Source organism: Anomaloglossus baeobatrachus, chromosome 12 (genome assembly GCF_048569485.1).
Source record: "Anomaloglossus baeobatrachus isolate aAnoBae1 chromosome 12, aAnoBae1.hap1, whole genome shotgun sequence".
In the NCBI taxonomy this organism is placed as follows: domain Eukaryota; kingdom Metazoa; phylum Chordata; class Amphibia; order Anura; family Aromobatidae; genus Anomaloglossus; species Anomaloglossus baeobatrachus.
In genome coordinates, this window is record NC_134364.1 from 36,107,807 (window position 1) to 36,130,778 (window position 22,972).

Here is a 22,972-nt window from a genome sequence, read left to right on the forward strand (position 1 = left end):
GATAGTGAAGTACCTGTGGTAATCGGCAGAAGAGAAGTGGTTCTTCAAGACCTGTGGTGGTATCACGAGCATGTGACTGTAATAGGTGGAGCTCAGCAGAGAAGTGCTGGTGAAGGACCTGTGGTGTAATCGGTTACAATGCTGGGGCGTGACTAAGTTAAAAAAAAAAAAAAAATAATCATGCCTGAACTGGAGTGACAGTGATTAATCCCAGCAAAAGCTGTGCCCCTATGACTGAAATATGAGGTATTTAATTCACCAAAGCATATGAAGTCTTTTTTAAAATGAATACATGTTTTTATTTTTTAACCATGTCGGTGATTCACATTGCACCATTTAAAACACAAGGGCGGTTTCATATCAAAAACCAACGTGACAGGTTCCCTTTAAAGTGCTTTACATACATGTCTGTAGTTTGGAGTATAAAATCGTGATGAGTTTCTCTTTAACGTGAACCTGTCAGGTGCAATATGCACCCAGGACCACGAGCAGTTCTGGGTACATATTGCGAATTCCTGCCTAACCGTCCCTGTATACACTAGCATACATAAATCTTTAGAAAAAGGATTTCTAAGGATCCTTTATGATATGTTAATGATCGCAGGGACCAGTTGCAAGGGCGTTAGTTCCTGCGCTCATTCCGCAATCTTAGCATGGCAGCATGCCCACAAGGGCATGCTAATATGCTATTCAATGAAGCATCACCAGCAGTGACTCGCATACCTGTGTCCACGGTCACCGCTGATCTGAATCCCTGGCACTTCCGGTCATGCGCAGCAAGAAGACGAATATACGTGTCCCGACTTCAGAGAGGTCTAGTGCGCATGACCGGAAGTGCCGGGACTTCTGATCTGTGGTGACGACAGACATAGGTACGCACATCACCGCTGATGCTGCTGCATTGAATAGCATGTTAGCATGCCCCTGTGGGTGTACTAACATGCTAAGAGGGAGGAATGAGCGCAGGAACTAACGCCCTTGTGACTAGTCCCTGTGCTCATTAGCATATCATAAAGGATCTTTAAAAATACTTTAGTATAGATAAAGATATCTATACAGGGACAGTTAGGCAGGGATTAGCAATATGCACCCAGAACTGCCCATGGCTATGGGAGCATGTTGCACCTGGCAGGTTCCCTTTAAGGTTTCCTGTGGTTGTCAGTGGAGGAGGTGATCAGATGCTTCCAGGCTGCGGACACCAAAGGCTTCATATGCAAAGAGAAATGAATAACCGTTCTCATAGCAACTTGTCCCTGAACTGTTTCTCAGGCTCGAATATCACGAAAAATGAGTTTTATACAAGATTCATAAGGTGTTTGTTTTTCTTTTGCTTGAGGCCATTTGTGTATAATAGCCTTCACCTCTACACACAATCATGTACAACGTATGAATCTAGTCATTCAGATCCGTTACCCAGCACTACACATTCCTGCCGCGTGCCGCACATATGACGTTCCCGCTAATCAGGAGAGGCGCTGGGGATGGCGGCGGGGTTGGTGGTGGTGTGGTTTGTATGACTGGTTCGGTGGCTTCAGACCACTGATCTGGCATATGGACCAAAGACCTGCTTATCTTTTTGTTGAACGCTAAGGCTATGTGCCCACGGGACTATGTACCCACGGATATATCCACAGGTAAGTCTGCAGGTTTCCCGCATCTATCCATTGCTGTGGGATTCCAGCGAAATATCTCCGGTAAACCTGTGGTCATTGTGCGGATTACCTGCGGAAGTCCCGGCCTCTATCTCCATAGTGGAGGGTTGGGAATTCCGTAGATATTTCCGCAGGAATAATTGACATGCCGTTCCGTGCGGCTGCGGGACACCCACAGCATATTCCGCATCCGCACATACCGCAGCATGGACACAGCAATCCTCATGTCCCATAGGATAACATGGGGAGTGTCTATACTTGCTAAAACCTGCGGATGTATCTAGAAAATCCAGATAAATCCGCAGGTTTTCCGCAGCAAAATCCACAGGTACATAGGCCCGTGGGCACATAGCCTTATATTTTTCTCGCCATTGAGGTGAACCATCTCTTTCCGTGAATCGTAATGGTTACTCTATTGTAGCAGGAATCTCGTTTCCCTTGAAGAATAGTCTATGTTCTTCCTCTGGCTGAGACTTGTCTTAGATTAATACTACCGATTCACTGTCTTTATTCCATGTCACTTTAATATACGTCTGTCTGCCAAGTCTTATTCATTTTTATTTTTTTTTTTGTGCCGTAGTGTTTGCCAGTTTCTAGCCCGGTGCCAGGCTCCTACTGGGGGTTTTGGTGGTGGTCCCTGTCAGCAGCCTCATCTTGCTCCTACGTATGCAGCAGTCAATGCTCTGTGTACCATCGGGACAGAAGAAGCCTACGATGTCATTAATAGGTATGTGCAATGTCCATAGGAATCATTTTCTTTATTCCTGTTTGCTGCCACATGTCAGACATTTTAATTTTTTGTAACGAGACCCAGAAAGTTTAAATGTGAAAGACTAAATCGTAAAGTGACAATTCTTGAGTGTAGTGATCCCTTAATTTTCTACAAAAATGTAAAATAAGCAATAAATATCGTTTAACTTCACAATTGTGTCCCACTTGTTGATTCTTCACCTTAAAATTTAAATTTTTCTTTGTTTGAAGCCTGAAATGTGGGAAAAGGTTGAAAAATTCAAGGGAACTGAATACTTTCGCAAGGCACTGTAAATGTCTAAACTGTGTGTGTGTGTGTGTGTGTGTGTGTGTAATGCATATTGTGGCAGCATTGACCACTAAGCTGAAGTACCCAGAATACACAGTAATGTTTTCTTAGGTGGCCCTTTAGGGATTGATAGAACATTATTAATAATTGGGTTTCAGTGCCTGTTAGGCCATGTGCCCACGGGCGCTCATACCTGCGGATATATTCGCAGGTACGGCCGCATGTTTCCCGCAGCTGCCCGCCGGCATCCGCAGCTATTTTTAGCTGCGAGTTTCCAGCGGAATAGCTGCGGGAAACATGCGGACTTTCACGCGATTTACCTGCGGATGTCTCGGCCTCTATCTCCATAGCGGAAGGCCGGGATCTCCGCAAGTAAATCCGCATGAATAATTGACATGCAGTTGGGTGCGTCTGAGGGATCTCCGCAGCATGTTCGGCGGCCGCACTTTCCGCAGCGTGGACACAGCACTCCCCATGTCCCATAGGGTAACATGGGGAGTGCCTGTACATGCTAGAACCTGCGTATTTATGTGGAAAATCCAGAAAAATCTGCAGGTTTTCCGCGGCAAACTCCGCAGCAAAAAGCTCCCGTGGGCACATGGCCTTAGACTGTCGGCTCTTTATGAGACTATAGACTGCACCCTAATCTTGACTTTCATGTATCGCCTGCATTTTCTTTATCGTTCCTTTGGGAGACCCAGACCATGGGTGTTTAGCTTCTGCCTCCTGAGGACACACAAAGTACTACACTAAAAAGTGTAGCTCCTCCCTCTGAGCTTATACACCCCCTGGTAGCCAGTCCTAGCCAGTTTATTGCTTTGTGTCAGGAGGCATTCATCCACACATGCATTATCATCTGATTTGTTTGACTTTTGGAAAGAGTTTGAAGAAAAGTGGGTCCATGTCTGGACTCCCGGCATGTCCCTTCTCACCACACTGTGTCGGCGGTGCTGTTAAGGTTGATTTACAAGGCTGCAGCCTTACATGCCGTGCTCCTTCACCATCCCTTCTGGGCTCTGGCTTGAAGTGGGAGCCAGCACGGTCTCCATGCCTGGCAGGAGTCCGGTCTCCATCCACAGCCCCTTGAGGATTCTGTTGGACCGGAGCACTCATCCCCAGGGACATGGCCCTGCGTCTCAGCAGCTAAGTACCTGAGACGTTTATGTTGGGGGTCCCGGTTCTTTATTGTAAGGGGAGAGTATGCTGTATGTGATTGTTTTAACTTTTCCGGCGGGTTCTCTAGCTTTTGCCTGAGAACCACGCCGATGGTGCCTGCTTGTCGGCCTCGCCGCTTAAATTTAGGCCCTGGCTTCGCCGGAGGCCTAGTTTCATTTTCCTGCCCTCGCATGTCACTCATGCAGAGGGACAGGTTCGGCTCCTCCCGGCGGCCGTTCTACACAGGGGAGGGACACTCTCCACTGCTGGGGCGTCCCTCCTTCCCTGCAGGTCTCTATAGCCCTCCAGTTCCCGCTCTTTTATAGGAACGCCCTCTTCTCAGGCAGAGTTCACTCTGCTCTGGGACATCCTGCATTCTGCATCTCTGCTGAGGTGCTGCGACTGGGGAACCGGGCTTCGGCATCTGGAGGGCACACAACACCGCGCTCAGCGGTCTGGTAAGCCACAGCTGGTCTCCGGTTGTGGACCTCTGTATATTCTCCCTGGGGTTCATTCTCTGCAAAGCCCCCACTCCAGCAGCATGTCTCACACAAGGAGCAAGGCTCCAAAGCTTGATTCTGCATGCACTGCATGTAAGCTCCTGCTGCCTGAGCCGAGCACCTATCCACATTGTGATGTCTGCTCTAACTTGGTGCCACAGCCTGGAGTCTCACCCCCAGTGGTCTCTCAGGCTGCTGCTGCACCTGTGATTGAACCCCCGGCCTGGGTAGAGTCCTTTTCTAGGTCTATATCCCAGTCATTTGCTGAGTCCATGGGGCTTTTGTCCAGGACTTTGATGAATATGCATTAGCCCCCCTCACAGGGTGCCTCTAATACTCTTGACAGAGGACTCCTATCCTCTGACCTCCGTCCATCGGAGCTCACGGAGGATTCATCATCTGATCCCAGACCCCGTCCTTCTAAGAGAAGGCGCAGGGTTTCCTCCCCCTCCCCATCCCACGGCTCTGTCTCAAGAGCTGACTCTCAAGATGAGGAGGATGCCCTCACTGGGGGCTCGGAGGCTATGTATCCCATCGATTTCTCTGAGGGTGACTCAGATCTTAGTGATTTGATTGCTTCTATTAATTCTGTGCTGGATCTCAATCCGCCAGTATCAGAGGAGCAACCCTCTCTGGCAGATAAACATCAGTTTACCTCGCCTAAGAGAGTGAAGAGTGTGTTCTTTAACCACTCCAGTTTTCAGACCGCTGTGACCAAACCCAGGGCCTGCCCTGACAAACTCTTTCCAAAGCGTGGTTCTGATGACCGGTTTCCCTTTCCACCTGAGGTGGTCAAGGAGTGGGCTCACTCCCCAAAGGTAGACCCTCCGGTGTCTAGGCTCTCAGCCCGGACCGTTGTGTCGGTGGCTGACGGCACCTCACTTAAGGATTCCACTGACCGTCAGATTGACCTTCTGGCCAAATCTGTGTATGAAGCTGCGGGGGCCGCGTTTTCCCCGACTTTTGCAGCAGTGTGGGCTCTCAAAGCCATCTCTGCTTCTCTAGAGGAGATGCATTCCCTCACCAAGGAATCTATGCCCGAGATGGTTACCTTAACTGCTCAGGCTTCAGCTTTTTCATCCTATGCCATGTCTGCCATTTTAGAGGCTGCTCACCGCACTGCGGTGGCTTCAGCTAATTCTCTTGTTATCCGCAGGATTTTGTGGCTTCGAGAGTGGAAGGCAGATGCTTCTTCCAAGAAGTTTCTTGCTGGGCTCCCTTTTGCTGGTTCACGGCTGTTTGGTGAACAGCTGGATGAAATCATTAAAGAAGCTACTGGCGGGAAGAGTACTTCCATGCCACAAACTAAGACCAGGAAACCCGCCCAGGGTAGGAATCAATCGAGGTTTCGTTCCTTTCGTTCATCCAACTGGTCATCCTCTAAGCCTTCCGCCTCGTCCGCTAACTCAGCCAAGGATCAGAAATCCAATGGCTCCCAAAAGCGCGTCCGCAGAAGACCGCAGGAGGTTCTGCCACTAAGGCAGCTTCCTCATGACTCTCGGCCCGCTCCAGCCACGTCCTTAGTCGGTGGCAGGCTCTCCCACTTTGGCGACGCTTGGTTAAAGCAAGTCTCCGATCAGTGGGTGAGAGACATCATATCTCACGGCTACAGGATAGAATTCTCTTCCAGCCCTCCAAACAGATTTTTTTCTCTCAACTCCCCCCTGCTCCAAGGCCGCCGCCTTCTCGCAGGCCGTGGCGTCCTTGCAGGCAAACGGAGTGATTGTCCCAGTTCCCGCTCAGGAACGGTTCAGAGGTTTTTACTCAAATCTCTTCCTAGTTCCGAAAAAGGACGGTACCTTCCGGCCCATCCTGGATCTCAAGCTTCTCAACAAGCATGTCCGGGTGCGGCATTTTCGCATGGAGTCTCTGCGATCAGTCATTGCCTCTATGACCCAAGGGGAGTTCCTGGCGTCCATCGACATCAAAGATGCCTATCTACATGTGCCAATCGCAGTGTCACATCAGCGTTGGTTACGTTTTGCGATAGGGGAGGATCATTTCCAATTCGTGGCTCTCCCCTTCGGGTTAGCCACGGCCCCTCGGGTATTCACCAAGGTCATGGCGGCAGTGATTGCGGTCCTGCACCTCCAGGGGTTAGCAGTGCTTCCTTATCTGGACGACCTTCTGGTCAAGGGTACATCCAGCGCAGACTGTCAGCGGAGTGTTTCGCTCACTCTCGCCACCCTAGCCCAATTCGGGTGGATTGTCAATCTTCCCAAATCCACTCTGACTCCGATCTCACGTACCTAGGGATGCAGTTCGAGACTTTGCCGGCACTTGTGAAGTTGCCCTTAGACAAACAGCTGTCACTCCGGTTGGCGGTGCGCTCTCTCCTGAGGCCCCGCCGTTATAGCCTCAGGCGTCTGATGCAGGTGCTGGGTCAAATGGTGGCCTCCATGGAGGCGGTTCCCTTTGCCCAGTTCCATCTGCGTCCTCTGCAGCTGGACATTCTCCGCTGTTGGGACAAGCGGCCTTCCTCCTTACAGAGGTTAGTGGCTCTGTCGCCACGGACCAGGAGCTCTCTTCAGTGGTGGCTTCGACCTCTCTCCCTGTCCCAAGGGCGCTCCTTCCTGACTCCGTCCTGGGTGATTCTCACCACGGATGCCAGCCTATCCGGCTCGGGAGCGGTACATCTCCACCATAGAGCACAGGGCACTTGGACTCCGTCCGAGTCAGCCCTTTCAATCAATGTGCTGGAAACCAGAGCTGTGCTTCTAGCTCTCCTAGCCTTTCACCACCTGTTGGCGGGCAGGCACATCCGAGTCCAGTCAGACAACGCGACAGCGGTTGCCTACATCAATCACCAAGGCGGGACACGCAGCCGCCTGGCAATGTTGGAGGTCCAACGCATTCTTCAATGGGCGGAGGACTCCAAGTCCACCATATCCGCAGTCCACATCCCTGGCGTAGAAAACTGGGAGGCAGATTATCTCAGCTGTCAATCCGTGGACGGTGGCGAGTGGTCCCTGCACCCGGCAGTGTTTCAGTCAATCTGCCGCAAGTGGGGCACTCCGGACGTGGACCTAATGGCATCCCGTCACAACAACAAGGTTCCGGTTTACGTGGCTCGCTCCCACGATCCTCAGGCCTTCGCCGCGGACGCTCTGGTTCAAGACTGGTCCCAGTTTCGTCTGTCCTACGTGTTTCCCCCTCTAGCTCTCTTGCCCAGAGTCCTGCGCAAGATCAGAATGGAGGGCCGTCGAGTCATTCTCATTGCACCGGACTGGCCCAAGCGAGCTTGGTATCCGGACCTGCTCCAACTGTCCGTGGAGATGCCGTAGCCGTCCAGACCTTCTCTCGCAAGGTCCGTTTTTCCGCCCGAATTCTGCGGCACTCAAATTGACGGCGTGGCTCTTGAGTCCTGGATTTTGACGGCTTCTGGTATTCCTCCTGAAGTCATCTCCACTATGACTCGGGCCCGTAAGTCTTCCTCCGTCAAGATCTATCACAGGACTTGGAAAATTTTCCTGTCCTGGTGTCGCTCTTCCGGCCATTCTCCTTGGCCATTCTCGTTGCCGACCCTTCCGTCTTTTTTACAGTCCGGTCTGCAGCTAGGACTGTCCCTCAACTCTCTCAAGGGACAAGTCTCAGCTCTATCAGTGCTGTTCCAGCGGCGTCTCGCCCGGCTGGCTCAGGTCCGCACCTTCATGCAAGGTGCGTCTCACATCATTCCGCCTTATCGGCGGCCCTTGGATCCCTGGGACCTTAATTTGGTCCTCACGGTATTGCAGAAACCCCCTTTCGAGCCCCTTAGGGAGGTTTCTTTGTATCGTCTTTCTCAAAAGGTGGCCTTTCTAGTTGCCATAACTTCTCTCAGGAGAGTCTCTGATTTGGCTGCGCTCTCCTCGGAGTCACCTTTTTTGGTTTTTCACAAAGACAAGGTAGTTCTCCGTCCGACCCCGGACTTTCTTCCTAAGGTGGTCTCTCCCTTCCACCTTAACCAGGATATTTCCTTGCCTTCCTTCTGTCCGGCCCCTGTTCATCGCTTTGAGAAAGCGCTGCATACTCTAGATCTGGTGCGTGCTCTCCGGATCTATGTGTCTCGCACCGCTGCGCTTAGGCGGTGCACCTCTCTTTTTGTGCTAACACAGGGCGGCGCAAGGGTCTCTCTGCTTCTAAGCCGACCTTGGCCCGTCGGATTAGATCGACCATTTCGGACGCCTACCAGAGTGCTCAGGTGCCTCCCCCGCCGGGGATCAAAGCACACTCGACCAGAGCTGTCGGTGCCTCTTGGGCTTTTAGGCACCAGGCTACGGCTCAACAAGTCTGTCAGGCTGCCACTTGGGCTAGCCTGCATACCTTTTCGAAGCACTACCAAGTGCATGCTCATGCTTCGGCAGATGCGAGCTTGGGCAGACGCATCATTCAGGCGGCTGTCGCCCACTTGTGAAGTTAGGCTCCGCCTACTTCTTAGTTTTTTCTGTTTATTCCCACCCAGGGACAGCTTTGGAACGTCCCATGGTCTGGGTCTCCCAAAGGAACGATGAAGAAAGAGAATTTCTTTGTCGCTCCATTGGGAGACCCAGACAATTGGGTGTATAGCTTCTGCCTCCGGAGGCCACACAAAGTATTACACTTTAAAAAGTGTAACCCCTCCCCTCTGCCTATACACCCTCCCGTGCATCACGGGCCCATCAGTTTTATGCTTTGTGTTGAAGGAGGCACACATTCACGCAAGCTCCACATTTTAGTCAGCAGCAGCTGCTGATTTTATCGGATGGAAGAAAAGAGGGCCCCCCACAGGGCCCCCGGCATGCTCCCTTCTCACCCCACTAATGTCGGCGGTGCTGTTAAGGTTGAGGTACCCATTGCGGGTACAAAGGCTGGAGCCACATGCCGTTTTCCTTCCCCATCCCTTAGAGGCTCTGGGAGAAGTGGGATCCTAACCGGTCACCATGCACTGGGACCGGGCTCCCTCCGCAGCCCCTGGGGGAATCTGACGGACAGGAGACTGGGTATCATCAGGGACATGGCCCTGCTTCTAAGAGGTACTCTGTGTCCCCTTGGGGACGGCGCATGGAGCGCCTGTGTAACAGACGCTGCAGCGGCTGCTGTGTTTTTTGTGACGCCGGGACTACCGCGCCTGTTTGCCGGCCGCGTTATTAAATTTAGTCCCCGGCTTCTGCGGCCTAGTACAATAACTCCCACCCCCGGGCCTGCCAGTCAGGGGTAAGGGCGGGACGCTCGACTGGACGTCGGCAGTGAGGGCTGGAGCATACTTAGGTATCCTCCCCCCTCACTGAGCACTGCGGGGCACCAGATTCCCGCACTTTATTAGTCACGCCCACGGCTCCCTCCTCCTCTGAGAACGCTGGCAGCCATTGTTATAATCACTTCTGCCGGTGGAGGAATACAGAACGAGCTCTGTAACGCTGGGAGGCCCAGGCAGGGAATCTGGTGGACACACAACCGCTTTGGGCGGTCGGTAAGCAGCACCGGTTACCAGGTGCTGGCCCCCTTGGGTGCCGAAGTGTGTATATATATATATATATATATTGCCAAAAAAGGACGGATCATTCCGTCCCGTTCTGGACCTCAAACTGCTCAACAGACACGTGAGAACCAGACGGTTCCGGATGGAATCTCTCCGCTCTGTCATCGCCTCGATGTCCCAAGGAGACTTCCTAGCATCAATCGACATCAGGGATGCTTATCTCCATGTGCCGATTGCACCAGAGCATCAACGCTTCCTGCGTTTCGCCATCAAAGACGAACACCTTCAGTTCGTAGCACTGCCTTTCGGCCTGGCGACAGCCCCACGGGTCTTCACCAAGGTCATGGCAGCAGTAGTGGCGGTCCTACACTCTCAGGGCCACTCGGTGATCCCTTACTTAGACGATCTTCTAGTCAAGACACCCTCCCGGGTGGCATGCCAACACAGTCTGACCATTGCTCTGGAGACTCTCCAGAGGTTCGGGTGGATCATCAATTTCCCAAAGTCAAAATTGACACCGACCCAATCGCTGACTTACCTCGGGATGGAGTTTCATACTCTCTCAGCGATAGTGAAGCTACCGCTGGACAAACAGCGTTCACTACAGACAGGGGTGCACTCTCTCCTTCGAGCCCAGTCACACCCCTTGAGGCGCCTCATGCACTTCCTAGGGAAGATGGTGGCAGCAATGGAGGCAGTTCCCTTTGCGCAGTTTCATCTGCGTCCACTTCAATGGGACATTCTCCGCAAATGGGACAGGAGGTCGACGTCCCTAGACAGGAACGTCTCCCTTTCACGGGCAGCCAAAACCTCTCTTCAGTGGTGGCTTCTTCCCACTTCTTTGTCGAAAGGAAAATCCTTCCTGCCCCCATCCTGGGCTGTGGTCACGACGGACGCGAGTCTGTCAGGGTGGGGGAGCGGTCTTCCTCCACCACAGGGCTCAGGGAACCTGGACTCCGACAGAGTCCTCCCTTCAGATCAATGTTCTGGAGATAAGGGCAGTGTATCTAGCCCTAAAGGCGTTCCAGCGGTGGCTGGAGGGCAGGCAGATCCGAATACAGTCGGACAACGCCACGGCGGTTGCGTACATCAACCACCAGGGCGGCACACGCAGTCGTCAAGCCTTCCAAGAAGTTCGGCGGATTCTGCCACAGCCTCCACCATCTCCGCAGTTCACATCCCGGGCGTAGAAAACTGGGAAGCAGACTTTCTCAGTCGCCAGGGCATGGACGCAGGGGAATGGTCTCTTCACCCGGACGTGTTTCAAGAGATCTGTTGCCGCTGGGGAACGCCGGACGTCGACCTAATGGTGTCTCGGCACAACAACAAAGTCCCGGCATTCATGGCACGGTCTCAAGATCACAGAGCTCTGGCGGCAGACGCATTAGTTCAGGATTGGTCGCAGTTTCGACTGCCTTATGTATTTCCTCCTCTGGCACTGCTGCCCAGAGTGTTACGCAAGATCAGGTCCGACTGCCGCCGCGCCATCCTCATCGCTCCAGACTGGCCGAGGAGGTCGTGGTACCCGGATCTGTGGCACCTCACGGTGGGTCAACCGTGGGCACTCCCAGACCGACCAGACTTGCTGTCTCAAGGGCCATTTTTCCATCTGAATTCTGCGGCCCTCAACCTGACTGTGTGGCCATTGAGTCCTGGCTCCTAGCGTCCTCAGGGTTATCTCAAGATGTCATTGCCACTATGAGACAGGCCAGGAAACCAACGTCCGCCAAGATCTACCACAGGACTTGGAGGATCTTCTTATCCTGGTGCTCTGATCATGGTTTTACTCCCTGGCCGTTTGCCTTGCCCACTTTTCTTTCTTTCCTTCAATCCGGAATGGACAAGGGTTTGTCTCTCGGCTCTCTCAAGGGACAAGTATCGGCGCTTTCCGTGTTTTTTCAAAAGCGTCTAGCCAGGCTTCCGCAGGTCCGCACGTTCCTGCAGGGGGTTTGCCACATAGTCCCACCTTTACAAGCGTCCGCTAGAACCCTGGGATCTTAACAGGGTGCTGACTGCTCTCCAGAAGCCACCTTTCGAGCCGATGCGGGATGTCTCTCTATCACGCCTTTCGCAGAAGGTGGCCTTCCTAGTGGCAGTCACATCACTTAGGAGAGTGTCTGAGCTAGCAGCGCTGTCATGCAAAGCCCCCTTCCTGGTGTTTCACCAGGATAAGGTGGTTCTGCGTCCGGTCCCGGAATTTCTCCCTAAGGTGGTATCCCCTTTTCATCTCAATCAGGATATCTCCTTACCTTCTTTTTGCCCTCCTCCAGTTCACCAATGTGAAAAGGATTTGCACTTGTTAGATCTCGTGAGAGCACTCAGGCTCTACATTTCTCGCACGGCGCCCCTGCGCCGTTCTGATGCGCTCTTTGTCCTTGTCGCTGGCCAGCGTAAGGGGTCGCAGGCTTCCAAGTCAACCTTGGCTCGGTGGATCAAGGAACCGATTCTTGAAGCCTACCGTTCGTCTGGGCTTCCGATTCCTTCAGGGCTGAAAGCCCATTCTACCAGAGCCGTAGGTGCGTCCTGGGCATTGCGGCACCAGGCTACGGCTCAGCAGGTGTGTCAGGCAGCTACCTGGTCGAGTCTGCACACTTTCACAAAACACTATCAGGTGCATGCCTATGCTTCGGCAGATGCCAGCCTAGGTAGGCGAGTCCTTCAGGCGGCGGTTGCCCACCTGTAAGAAGGGGCCGTTTTTCGGCTCTTTTTATCGAGGTATTCTTTTACCCACCCAGGGACTGCTTTTGGACGTCCCAATTGTCTGGGTCTCCCAATGGAGCGACAAAGAAGAAGGGAATTTTGTTTACTTACCGTAAATTCCTTTTCTTCTAGCTCCTATTGGGAGACCCAGCACCCGCCCCTGTTCCCTTCGGGCTGTTGTTCTTTTGTGTACACATGTTGTTCATGTTGAATTGTTCTTTTGGTTCATGGTTTCAGTTCTCCGAACATCCTTCGGATTGAATTTACCTTAGACCAATTTATAAGTTTCCTCCTTCCTGCTTTGGCACCAAAACTGATGGGCCCGTGATGCACGGGAGGGTGTATAGGCAGAGGGGAGGGGTTACACTTTTTAAAGTGTAATACTTTGTGTGGCCTCCGGAGGCAGAAGCTATACACCCAATTGTCTGGGTCTCCCAATAGGAGCTAGAAGAAAAGGAATTTACGGTAAGTAAACAAAATTCCCTTCTTTGTTACTTACTGTAAATTCTTTTTCTTATAGTTCCGTATTGGGAGACCCAGCTCCCTCCCTGTTGCCTGTTGGCAATTTTCTTGTTTTGTGTGTTTATCACCGGCTGTTGTCGTGGAGAGAGTCTCCGGTTGTTCCGGTTCTTACTCTGTTCTACTTGTGGGTGGCTATTCTCCTTCAGCTTTTGCACTAAACTGGCTAGGACTGGCTACCAGGGGGTGTATAAGCTCAGAGGGAGGAGCTACACTTTTAAGTGTAGTACTTTGTGTGTCCTCCGGAGGCAGAAGCTAAACACCCATGGTCTGGGTCTCCCAATACGGAACTATAAGAAAAAGAATTTACGGTAAGTAACAAAATTCTCTTTTTTTTTTTTTTTTGTTTATAAATGTTGTCTTTTTGTGTAACAGGGAAAAACTTTTGGAATTCTTATTCTCCTTAAAACAACCAGATGGCTCATTCAACATGCACGTAGGTGGCGAAGTGGACGTCAGGTCAGATACAAATCCGCGCCTTTTTTTTTTTTTTTTTTTTTTTTTTCTTTTTCATATTGCTTTACTCTACACTATGTACAATGGTGTTTTTGGGTTTTTTTTCTCTTTCAGTAATCAGTGTTTTTCATTCTTAACTTCTGCTTAATCACCCATTGATAGTGAACGTATGCGCAATCTCCCGTCTGCTCTACAGTGATGTGCTAAAACTTCATTGCGTAGTAGAGCAGTGGCTGGAGCTGGGAGCTGTATGTCAGACACAGCCGGGCTCCCCATATAGAAGGCAGAGGCAAGGTTTATTACCCTCTCTGCCTTCTCTGTTGCTGTTTACACAGCTGTGAAGTGCTAAAGACTTTTCCTCCTCTAGTCATTTGATCACTTTGTGAAGGGAGGGAGCAGGAGCTGCTATGCCCTAGGACAGTCATGGCGAACCTTTTACAGGCCGAGTGCCCAAACTGTGGCCCTAAACCCAATTTTTTTTTCCGAAGTGCAACCAATCCTATTATATAAAGAATTGATTTTAATCTTATCTTTGCCGTCTTCTCCTCAGCATGGGGCATCACGCTCATGCATGCTTACCACACATTGAAGCTGAGCCCTTTCCAGACACAGCAGTTGGATTGATCTTTCTGGAAAAAAATTGCAGCATATTAGACAGAGATTTTAGCCTGGAATGCAATCCGATGTCACCCTGTAATCCACATCTACATTTCAAAGTCTGAACATCTTGAAATCCCATAAAGACGTACGAGTGGCTCCCCTCCCCTTTCATTGTGTAGTTCTGTCCCCCTTCCTCGGCCACTTCCTGGTAAACCTGTCCCCCATCCTGATATAGATTTCCTACATTCTGGTATATTTGTCCCCATCATGGCCCCATCCTGGTAAATGTCCTCCGTCCTGGTAAATGTTACCCATTCTTGCATGTTCCCCCATGCTGGTAAATGTTCCCCCATCCTGACATATTGCCCATCCTTGTAAATATTCCCCCATCCCGGCATGTACCCCATTCCTGGTAAATGTTCCCAATCCTGGTTAATTTACCCCATCCAGGTAAATGTACCCCTTCCTGGTAAATGTACCCTATCGTGGCATGTTTCCTCCATCCTGGCATGCATGTTTCCTCCATCCTGGCATGCATGTTTCCTCCATCCTGGCATGCATGTTTCCTCCATCCTGGCATGCATGTTTCCTCCATCCTGCCATGCATGTTTCCTCCATCCTGCCATGCATGGTTCCTCCATCCTGCCATGCATGTTTCCTCCATCCTGCCATGCATGTTTCCTCCATCCTGCCATGCATGTTTCCTCCATCCTGCTATGCATGTTTCCTCCATCCTGCCATGCATGTTTCCTCCATCCTGCCATGCATGTTTCCTCCATCCTGCCATGCATGTTTCCTCCATCCTGCCATGCATGTTTCCTCCATCCTGCCATGCATGTTTCCTCCATCCTGCCATGCATGTTTCCTCCATCCTGCCATGCATGTTTCCTCCATCCTGCCATGCATGTTTCCTCCATCCTGCCATGCATGTTTCCTCCATCCTGCCATGCATGTTTCCTCCATCCTGCCATGCATGTTTCCTCCATCCTGCCATGCATGTTTCCTCCATCCTGCCATGCATGTTTCCTCCATCCTGCCATGCATGTTTCCTCCATCCTGCCATGCATGTTTCCTCCATCCTGCCATGCATGTTTCCTCCATCCTGCCATGCATGTTTCCTCCATCCTGCCATGCATGTTTCCTCCATCCTGCCATGCATGTTTCCTCCATCCTGCCATGCATGTTTCCTCCATCCTGCCATGCATGTTTCCTCCATCCTGCCATGCATGTTTCCTCCATCCTGCCATGCATGTTTCCCCCCATCCTGCCATGCATGTTTCCCCCATCCTGCCATGCATGTTTCCCCCATCCTGCCATGCATGTTTCCCCCATCCTGCCATGCATGTTTCCTCCATCCTGGCATGCATGTTTCCCCCATCCTGGCATGCATGTTTCCCCCATCCTGGCATGCATGTTTCCCCCATCCTGGCATGCATGTTTCCCCCCATCCTGGCATGCATGTTTCCCCCATCCTGGCATGCATGTTTCCCCCATCCTGGCATGCATGTTTCCCCCATCCTGGCATGCATGTTTCCCCCATCCTGGCATGCATGTTTCCCCCATCCTGGCATGCATGTTTCCCCCCATCCTGGCATGCATGTTTCCCCCCATCCTGGCATGCATGTTTCCCCCATCCTGGCATGCATGTTTCCCCCCATCCTGGCATGCATGTTTCCCCCATCCTGGCATGCATGTTTCCCCCCATCCTGGCATGCATGTTTCCCCCCATCCTGGCATGCATGTTTCCCCCCATCCTGGCATGCATGTTTCCCCCCATCCTGGCATGCATGTTTCCCCCATCCTGGCATGCATGTTTCCCCCATCCTGGCATGCATGTTTCCCCCATCCTGGCATGCATGTTTCCCCCCATCCTGGCATGCATGTTTCCCCCCATCCTGGCATGCATGTTTCCCCCATCCTGGCATGCATGTTTCCCCCATCCTGGCATGCATGTTTCCCCCCCCCCCCTCCCCCATCCTGGCATGCATGTTTCCCCCATCCTGGCATGCATGTTTCCCCCATCCTGGCATGCATGTTTCCCCCATCCTGGCATGCATGTTTCCCCCATCCTGGCATGCATGTTTCCCCCATCCTGGCATGCATGTTTCCCCCATCCTGGCATGCATGTTTCCCCCCCCTCCCCCCATCCTGGCATGCATGTTTCCCCCATCCTGGCATGCATGTTTCCCCCCCCCCCCATCCTGGCATGCATGTTTCCCCCCCCCCCCCATCCTGGCATGCATGTTTCCCCCCCCCCCCCCATCCTGGCATGCATGTTTCCCCCCCCCCCCCATCCTGGCATGCATGTTTCCCCCCCCCCCATCCTGGCATGCATGTTTCCCCCCCCCCATCCTGGCATGCATGTTTCCCCCCCCCCCATCCTGGCATGCATGTTTCCCCCCCCCCATCCTGGCATGCATGTCATCCCCCCATCCTGGCATGCATGTCATCCCCCCCATCCTGGCATGCATGTCATCCCCCCATCCTGGCATGCATGTCATCCCCCCCCCCATGCTGGCATGCATGTCATTCCCCCCCCCATGCTGGCATGCATGTCATCCCCCCCCCCCATGCTGGCATGCATGTCATCCCCCCCCCCCCCCCCCCATGCTGGCATGCATGTCATCCCCCCCCCCCCATGCTGGCATGTATGTCATCCCCCCCCATGCTGGCATGTATGTTCCCACCCCATGCTGGCATGTATGTTCCCACCCCATGCTGGCATGTATGTTCTCCCACCCCATGCTGCCATGTGCGTTCCCCCACCCCCACGCTGCCATGTGCGTTCCCCCCACCCCCACGCTGCCATGTGCGTTCCCCCACCCCCACGCTGCCATGTGCGTTCCCCCCACCCCCACGCTGCCATGTGCGTTCCCCCACCCCCACGCTGCCATGTGCGTTCCCCCTCTCCCACCCCACGCTGCCATGTGCGTTCCCCCTCTCCCACCCCATGCTGGCGCTGCCGCACACGAGTTATAGAAAAGAAAAAAAAAAAAGCAACACACAACTTACCTGCACCCGCTCCCCCGCTGCGCGCTGCTGGGTCCTCAATTCCCACGCGGCCAGCAGACGGCGCCGGCGCTGCTCTCTGACGCTTCTCCGTCTCCTAGGCAACACACTGCAGCCTGGGGGGGGAGGAGTGTCAGAGCGGAGGAGAAATGTCTCCTCCGCTCCAACACAGATTTGATCTGCCGGCGCGACTGCACTATCAGATCAAAACTGCAGCATCGGGCGACAGCACGCGTGCCAGCAGAGTGGGGCTCAGCGTGCCCCTGGTGGCACGCGTGCCATAGGTTCGCCATCACTGCCCTAGGACATTGTCAGCTATGTATTCCCCCTGTAATTGGGGCTAATATACCCAGCCCCAGTTACAGGGGAAATTCAATTTTTTTTATTTATTTATTTTTTTTTTAACTTTGAAATGCCCCAAAAAGTTTATGCCTCATGGGCCGCATCGGAAGTTAATTAAACATAAATAAAAAGCATGTAATAAAATCCACTGCCAATCCGAATTGTTGTTACTAACCCCCCTTAATTTGGGGGGGAAAAAGAAAAACCTATTCGATATATAAAAATAGTTGGAGACGGAAACAAATTTAAAAATGCATTTTAATGCTCCTTTATGGTCATAAAAAGTGTCACACTGACACAGATATCCTGTATTTTCCCACTGATGGAGAAATATATAATATGAGTTATACGTGGTAGAAAATAATTCTTCACATACATTGGAAACATGTATGTTGCAAGAAATGGTTTGTTTACACAGCATTTCCATATTCTGAATTTCTTTAAGCAAAAAAATGGCCCGTAAGAAGTCACGTGACTCAATGGGGTAAATAAGATGTATGGATTCTTTTTTTTTTATTTTTTTTTTTTATGATTGACATCTAACATGGTAAAATACTCGTGGACTACTTCTTGTTGTGTAGGAACATTTGTATTACTGAAACAATATGATCTGTATTATCTCTTTCTTTAGAAGTGCCTATTGTGCCGCCTCTGTAGCTTCCCTCACCAATATCGCCACTCCTAACCTTTTTGATGGCACCGCTGAATGGATTGCAAGGTTTGGAACTAACCTACATAATATTTTTGCATTTTGTTTGACTATTATTATTATTATTATTATTATTATTATTATTATTTTATTTTCAAGATATAGGAAAGAACTTAGAAGATATTCCTTATTTCTTTGGCGCTCCATTGGGAGACCCAGACAATTGGGTGTATAGCTATGCCTCCGGAGGCCACACAAAGTATCACACTAAAAGTGTAAAGCCCCTCCCCTTCAGCCTATACACCCCCCGTGCTGCCACGGGCTCCTCAGTTTTTATGCTTTGTGCGAAGGAGGCAGACATCCACACATAGCTCCACAGCTTAGTCAGCAGCAGCAGCTGACTATGTCGGATGGAAGAAAAGAGGGCCCATAACAGGGCCCCCAGCATGCTCCCTTCTCACCCCACTCTTGTCGGCGGTGTTGTTAAGGTTGAGGTATCCATTGCGGGTACGGAGGCTGGAGCCCACATGCTGTTTTCCTTCCCCATCCCCCTTAGGGCTCTGGGTGAAGTGGGATCCTATCGGTCTCCAGGCACATGAGACCGTGCTCCATCCACAGCTCCTGAGGACTCTGCTGGATAGGAGCCGAGTATCGTTCAGGGACATGGCCCTGCTACTTTGAGGTACTCTGTGTCCCCGTGGGGACCGCGCACAGCAACACTCCAGCATTGCAGGGTGTGCTAGTGCACCGGGGACCGCGGCGCTGACTGCGTTTGTGCCTTTACACACTGCAGCGTCGCTGAGTGTGTTAGTGTATGGGGACTGCCGCGCTGACCGCCGCTGCCATTGTTATCACTGCGGCGCGGCTGGGACTGTTAGTGCGCCGGGGACTTCCGCGCCGACCGCGCTTATACGGCGGCCGCGCTTATAACTTTAGTCCCCGGCTTTTGCGGCCTAGTCTCATTCTTTTCCCGCCCCCAGGCCTGCCAGTCAGGGGAAGGGCGGGACGCTGTAAAGGACGTCAGCAACTGAGGCTGGAGCATGCTTTGCATACTCCACCCCCCTCACTGTGCACAGTGGGGCACCAGATTCCCGCACTTTCTAGGGCACGCCCACGGCCCCCTCCTCTCCTCAGGACGCCGGCAGCCATTCCTGTCAGCTCTGCTAACGCTGGAGCAGGGAGACAAGCTCAGGGAGACCCAGGCAGGAATTCTGGTGACCACACAACCGCATTGCGCGGGCGGTAAGCAGCACCTAGGTGCTGGCCCCACTGGTGCAGAAGTGTACTTATAGATTATATGATTATAGGCTATACTTTACACTGTATGGTGCACGGTTGTTTTTGGCTATATACCCTCCTGTATTGCTCAGAGGAGACAACAGCATGTCGTCCACAAATAGCAAGGGTGCCAAAGCACAGACTTGCTATGCTGCCTGTGCAGCATGTACGGCTATACTGCCGGCAGGTTCCACTGACCCTCATTGTGTGCAATGCTCGGCCCCCTGTGGCACTTACTCAGCCGAGCCTCTGCTAAGGGTGGCCCAGGGAGAACCACCTGTTAACACTGTCCAGGTGACAGGGACGGAGTTTGCAGTTTTTACTGAAAGACTTTCTGAGACTATGGCTAAGATATTAGAAGCCTTGCAGTCCAGGCCGGCATCTCAAGCCATGGGCACTGTGGAATCATTGCCCCCTGGTTCCCCTCAGTTGGAACAACAATGTTCTCCCGGGGTGTCTCATAGATCCCAGGGTGAGGTCTCTGACATGGAACGCAGTCCCAGACCGACTAAGCGAGCTCGCTATGAAATCCCCTCGACATCATCACATTGTTCAGGGTCTCAGCGAGAGGACTCTCTGTATGATGAAGCGGAGCTAGCTGATCAGGATTCTGATCCTGAAGCCGCTCTCAACCTTGATACTCCTGATGGGGACGCCATAGTGAATGATCTTATTGCGTCCATCAATCAAATGTTGGATATTTCTCCCTCAGCTCCTCCAGTGGAGGAGTCAGCTTCTCAGCAGGAGAAATTCCGTTTCAGGTTTCCTAAGCGTACAATGAGTATGTTTCTGGACCACTCTGACTTCAGAGAGGCAGTCCAGAAACACCGAGCTTGTCCAGATAAGCGTTTTTCCAAGCGCCTTAAGGATACACGTTACCCCTTCCCCCCTGACGTGGTCAAGGGCTGGACTCAGTGTCCCAAGGTGGATCCTCCAATCTCCAGACTGGCGGCTAGATCCATAGTTGCAGTGGAAGATGGAGCTTCACTCAAGGATGCCACTGACAGACAGATGGAGCTCTGGTTGAAATCCATCTATGAAGCTATCGGCGCGTCTTTTGCTCCAGCATTCGCAGCCGTATGGGCACTCCAAGCTATCTCAGCTGGTCAGGCGCAAATTGACGCACTCACACGTACGTCTGCGCCGCAGGTGGCGTCCATAACCTCTCAAACGTCGGCATTTGCGTCCTACGCTATTAATGCTGTCCTGGACTCTGCGAGCCGTACGGCGGTTGCAGCCGACAATTCGGTGGCAATACGCAGGGCCTTGTGGCTACGGGAATGGAAGGCAGATTCGGCTTCCAAAAAGTGCTTAACTGGTTTGCCATTTTCTGGCGACCGCTTGTTTGGTGAGAGATTGGATGAAATCATCAAACAATCCAAGGGAAAGGAAACATCCTTACCCCAGGCCAAACCAAAAACACCCCAACAGAGGAGGGGACAGTCGAGGTTTCGGTCCTTTCGGGGGGCGGGCAGGTCCCAATTCTCCTCGTCCAAAAGGCCTCAGAAGGATCAGAGGAACTCCGACGCATGGCGGTCCAAATCACGCCCTAAAAAGACCGCCGGAGGTGCCGCTACCAAGGCGGCTTCCTCATGACTTACGGCCTCCTCACACCGCATCCTCGGTCGGTGGCAGGCTCTCCCGCTTTTGCGACACCTGGCTGCCACAAGTAAAAGACCGTTGGGTGAGAGACATTTTGTCTCACGGTTACAGGATAGAGTTCAGCTCTCGTCCTCCGACTCGATTCTTCAGAACATCTCCGCCTCCCGAGCGAGCCGAGGCTCTTCTGCAGGCGGTGGGCATTCTGAAGGCAGAAGGAGTGGTGGTCCCGGTTCCTCTTCAGCAACAGGGTCACGGTTTCTACTCCAACCTGTTTGTGGCTCCAAAGAAGGACGGGTCTTTCCGTCCTGTTTTGGATCTAAAACTGCTCAACAAACACGTAATGACCAGGCGGTTCCAGATGGAATCCCTCTGCTCCGTCATCGCCTCAATGTCCCAAGGAGATTTCCTAGCATCGATCGATATCAAAGATGCTTATCTCCTCGTACCGATTGCTCCAGAGCATCAGCGCTTCCTGCGCTTCGCCATAGGAGACGAACACCTTCAGTTCGCGGCACTGCCGTTCGGCCTGGCGACAGCCCCAAGGGTTTTCACCAAGGTCATGGCTACAGTAGTTGCGGTCCTCCACTCTCAGGGTCACTCGGTGATACCTTACTTAGACGATCTGCTGGTCAAGGCACCCTCTCAAGAGCATGCCAACACAGTCTCAACGTTACTCTGGAGACTCTCCAGAGTTTCGGGTGGATCATCAATTTTCCAAAGTCAAATCTGACACCGGTCCAATCGCTGACATATCTTGGCATGGAGTTTCATACTCTTCCAGCGATAGTGAAGCTTCCGCTGGACAAACAGCGTTCACTACAGACAGGGGTGCAATCTCTCCTTCAAGGTCGGTCACACCCCTTGAGGCGCCTCATGCACTTCCTGGGGAAGATGGTGGCAGCAATGGAGGCAGTTCCTTTTGCGCAGTTTCACCTGCGTCTTCTTCAATGGGACATCCTACGCAAATGGGACAGGATGCCGACGTCCCTAGACAGGAACGTCTCCCTCTCAGGCAACCAGAGCTTCCCTTCGGTGGTGGCTTCTTCCCACCTCATTATCGAAGGGGAAATCCTTCCTACCCCCATCCTGGGCGGTGGTCACGACGGACGCGAGTCTGTCAGGGTGGGGAGCAGTTTTTCTCCACCACAGGGCTCAGGGTACGTGGACTCAGCAAGAGTCCTCACTTCAGATCAATGTTCTGGAGATCAGGGCAGTGTATCTTGCCCTAAAAGCGTTCCAGCAGTGGCTGGAAGGCAAGCAGATCCGAATTCAGTCGGACAACTCCACAGCGGTGGCTTACATCAACCACCAAGGTGGAACACGCAGTCGGCAAGCCTTCCAAGAAGTCCGGCGGATTTTGATGTGGGTGGAAGCCACGGCCTCCACCATCTCCGCAGTTCACATCCCGGGCGTAGAAAACTGGGAAGCAGACTTTCTCAGTCGCCAGGGCATGGACGCAGGGGAATGGTCCCTTCACCCGGACGTGTTTCAGGAGATCTGTTGCCGCTGGGGGATGCCGGACGTCGACCTCATGGCGTCACGGCACAACAACAAGGTCCCAACATTCATGGCTCGATCTCAAGATCACAGAGCTCTGGCGGCAGACGCCTTAGTTCAGGATTGGTCGCAGTTTCAGCTTCCTTATGTGTTTCCCCCTCTGGCACTGTTGCCCAGAGTGTTACGCAAGATCAGGGCCGACTGCCGCCGCGCCATCCTCGTCGCTCCAGACTGGCCGAGGAGGTCGTGGTACCCGGATCTGTGGCATCTCACGGTCGGCCAACCGTGGGCACTGCCAGACCGATCAGACTTGCTGTCTCAAGGGCTGTTTTTCCATCTGAATTCTGCGGCCCTCAACCTGACTGTGTGGCCATTGAGTCCTGGATCTTAGCGTCTTCAGGATTATCTCAAGAGGTCATTGCCACCATGAGACAGGCTAGGAAACCAACGTCCGCCAAGATCTACCACAGGACGTGGAAAATATTCCTGTCGTGGTGCTCTGCTCAGGGTTTCTCCTCCCTGGCCATTTGCCTTGCC

At 52.5% G+C, this 22,972-nt stretch overlaps 1 protein-coding gene across 1 annotated transcript in view; it reads left to right on the forward strand.

The window, feature by feature from the left end:
• FNTB (farnesyltransferase, CAAX box, subunit beta) overlaps positions 1-22,972 on the forward strand; it is an 80,416-nt gene that overhangs the window by 39,234 nt on the left and 18,210 nt on the right. The window contains exons 5-7 of the mRNA XM_075329929.1: positions 2,233-2,379; positions 13,378-13,461; positions 18,041-18,127. Of these exons, the coding sequence (XP_075186044.1) occupies positions 2,233-2,379; positions 13,378-13,461; positions 18,041-18,127 (318 nt within the window). The remainder of the gene's footprint in view (positions 1-2,232; positions 2,380-13,377; positions 13,462-18,040; positions 18,128-22,972) is intronic.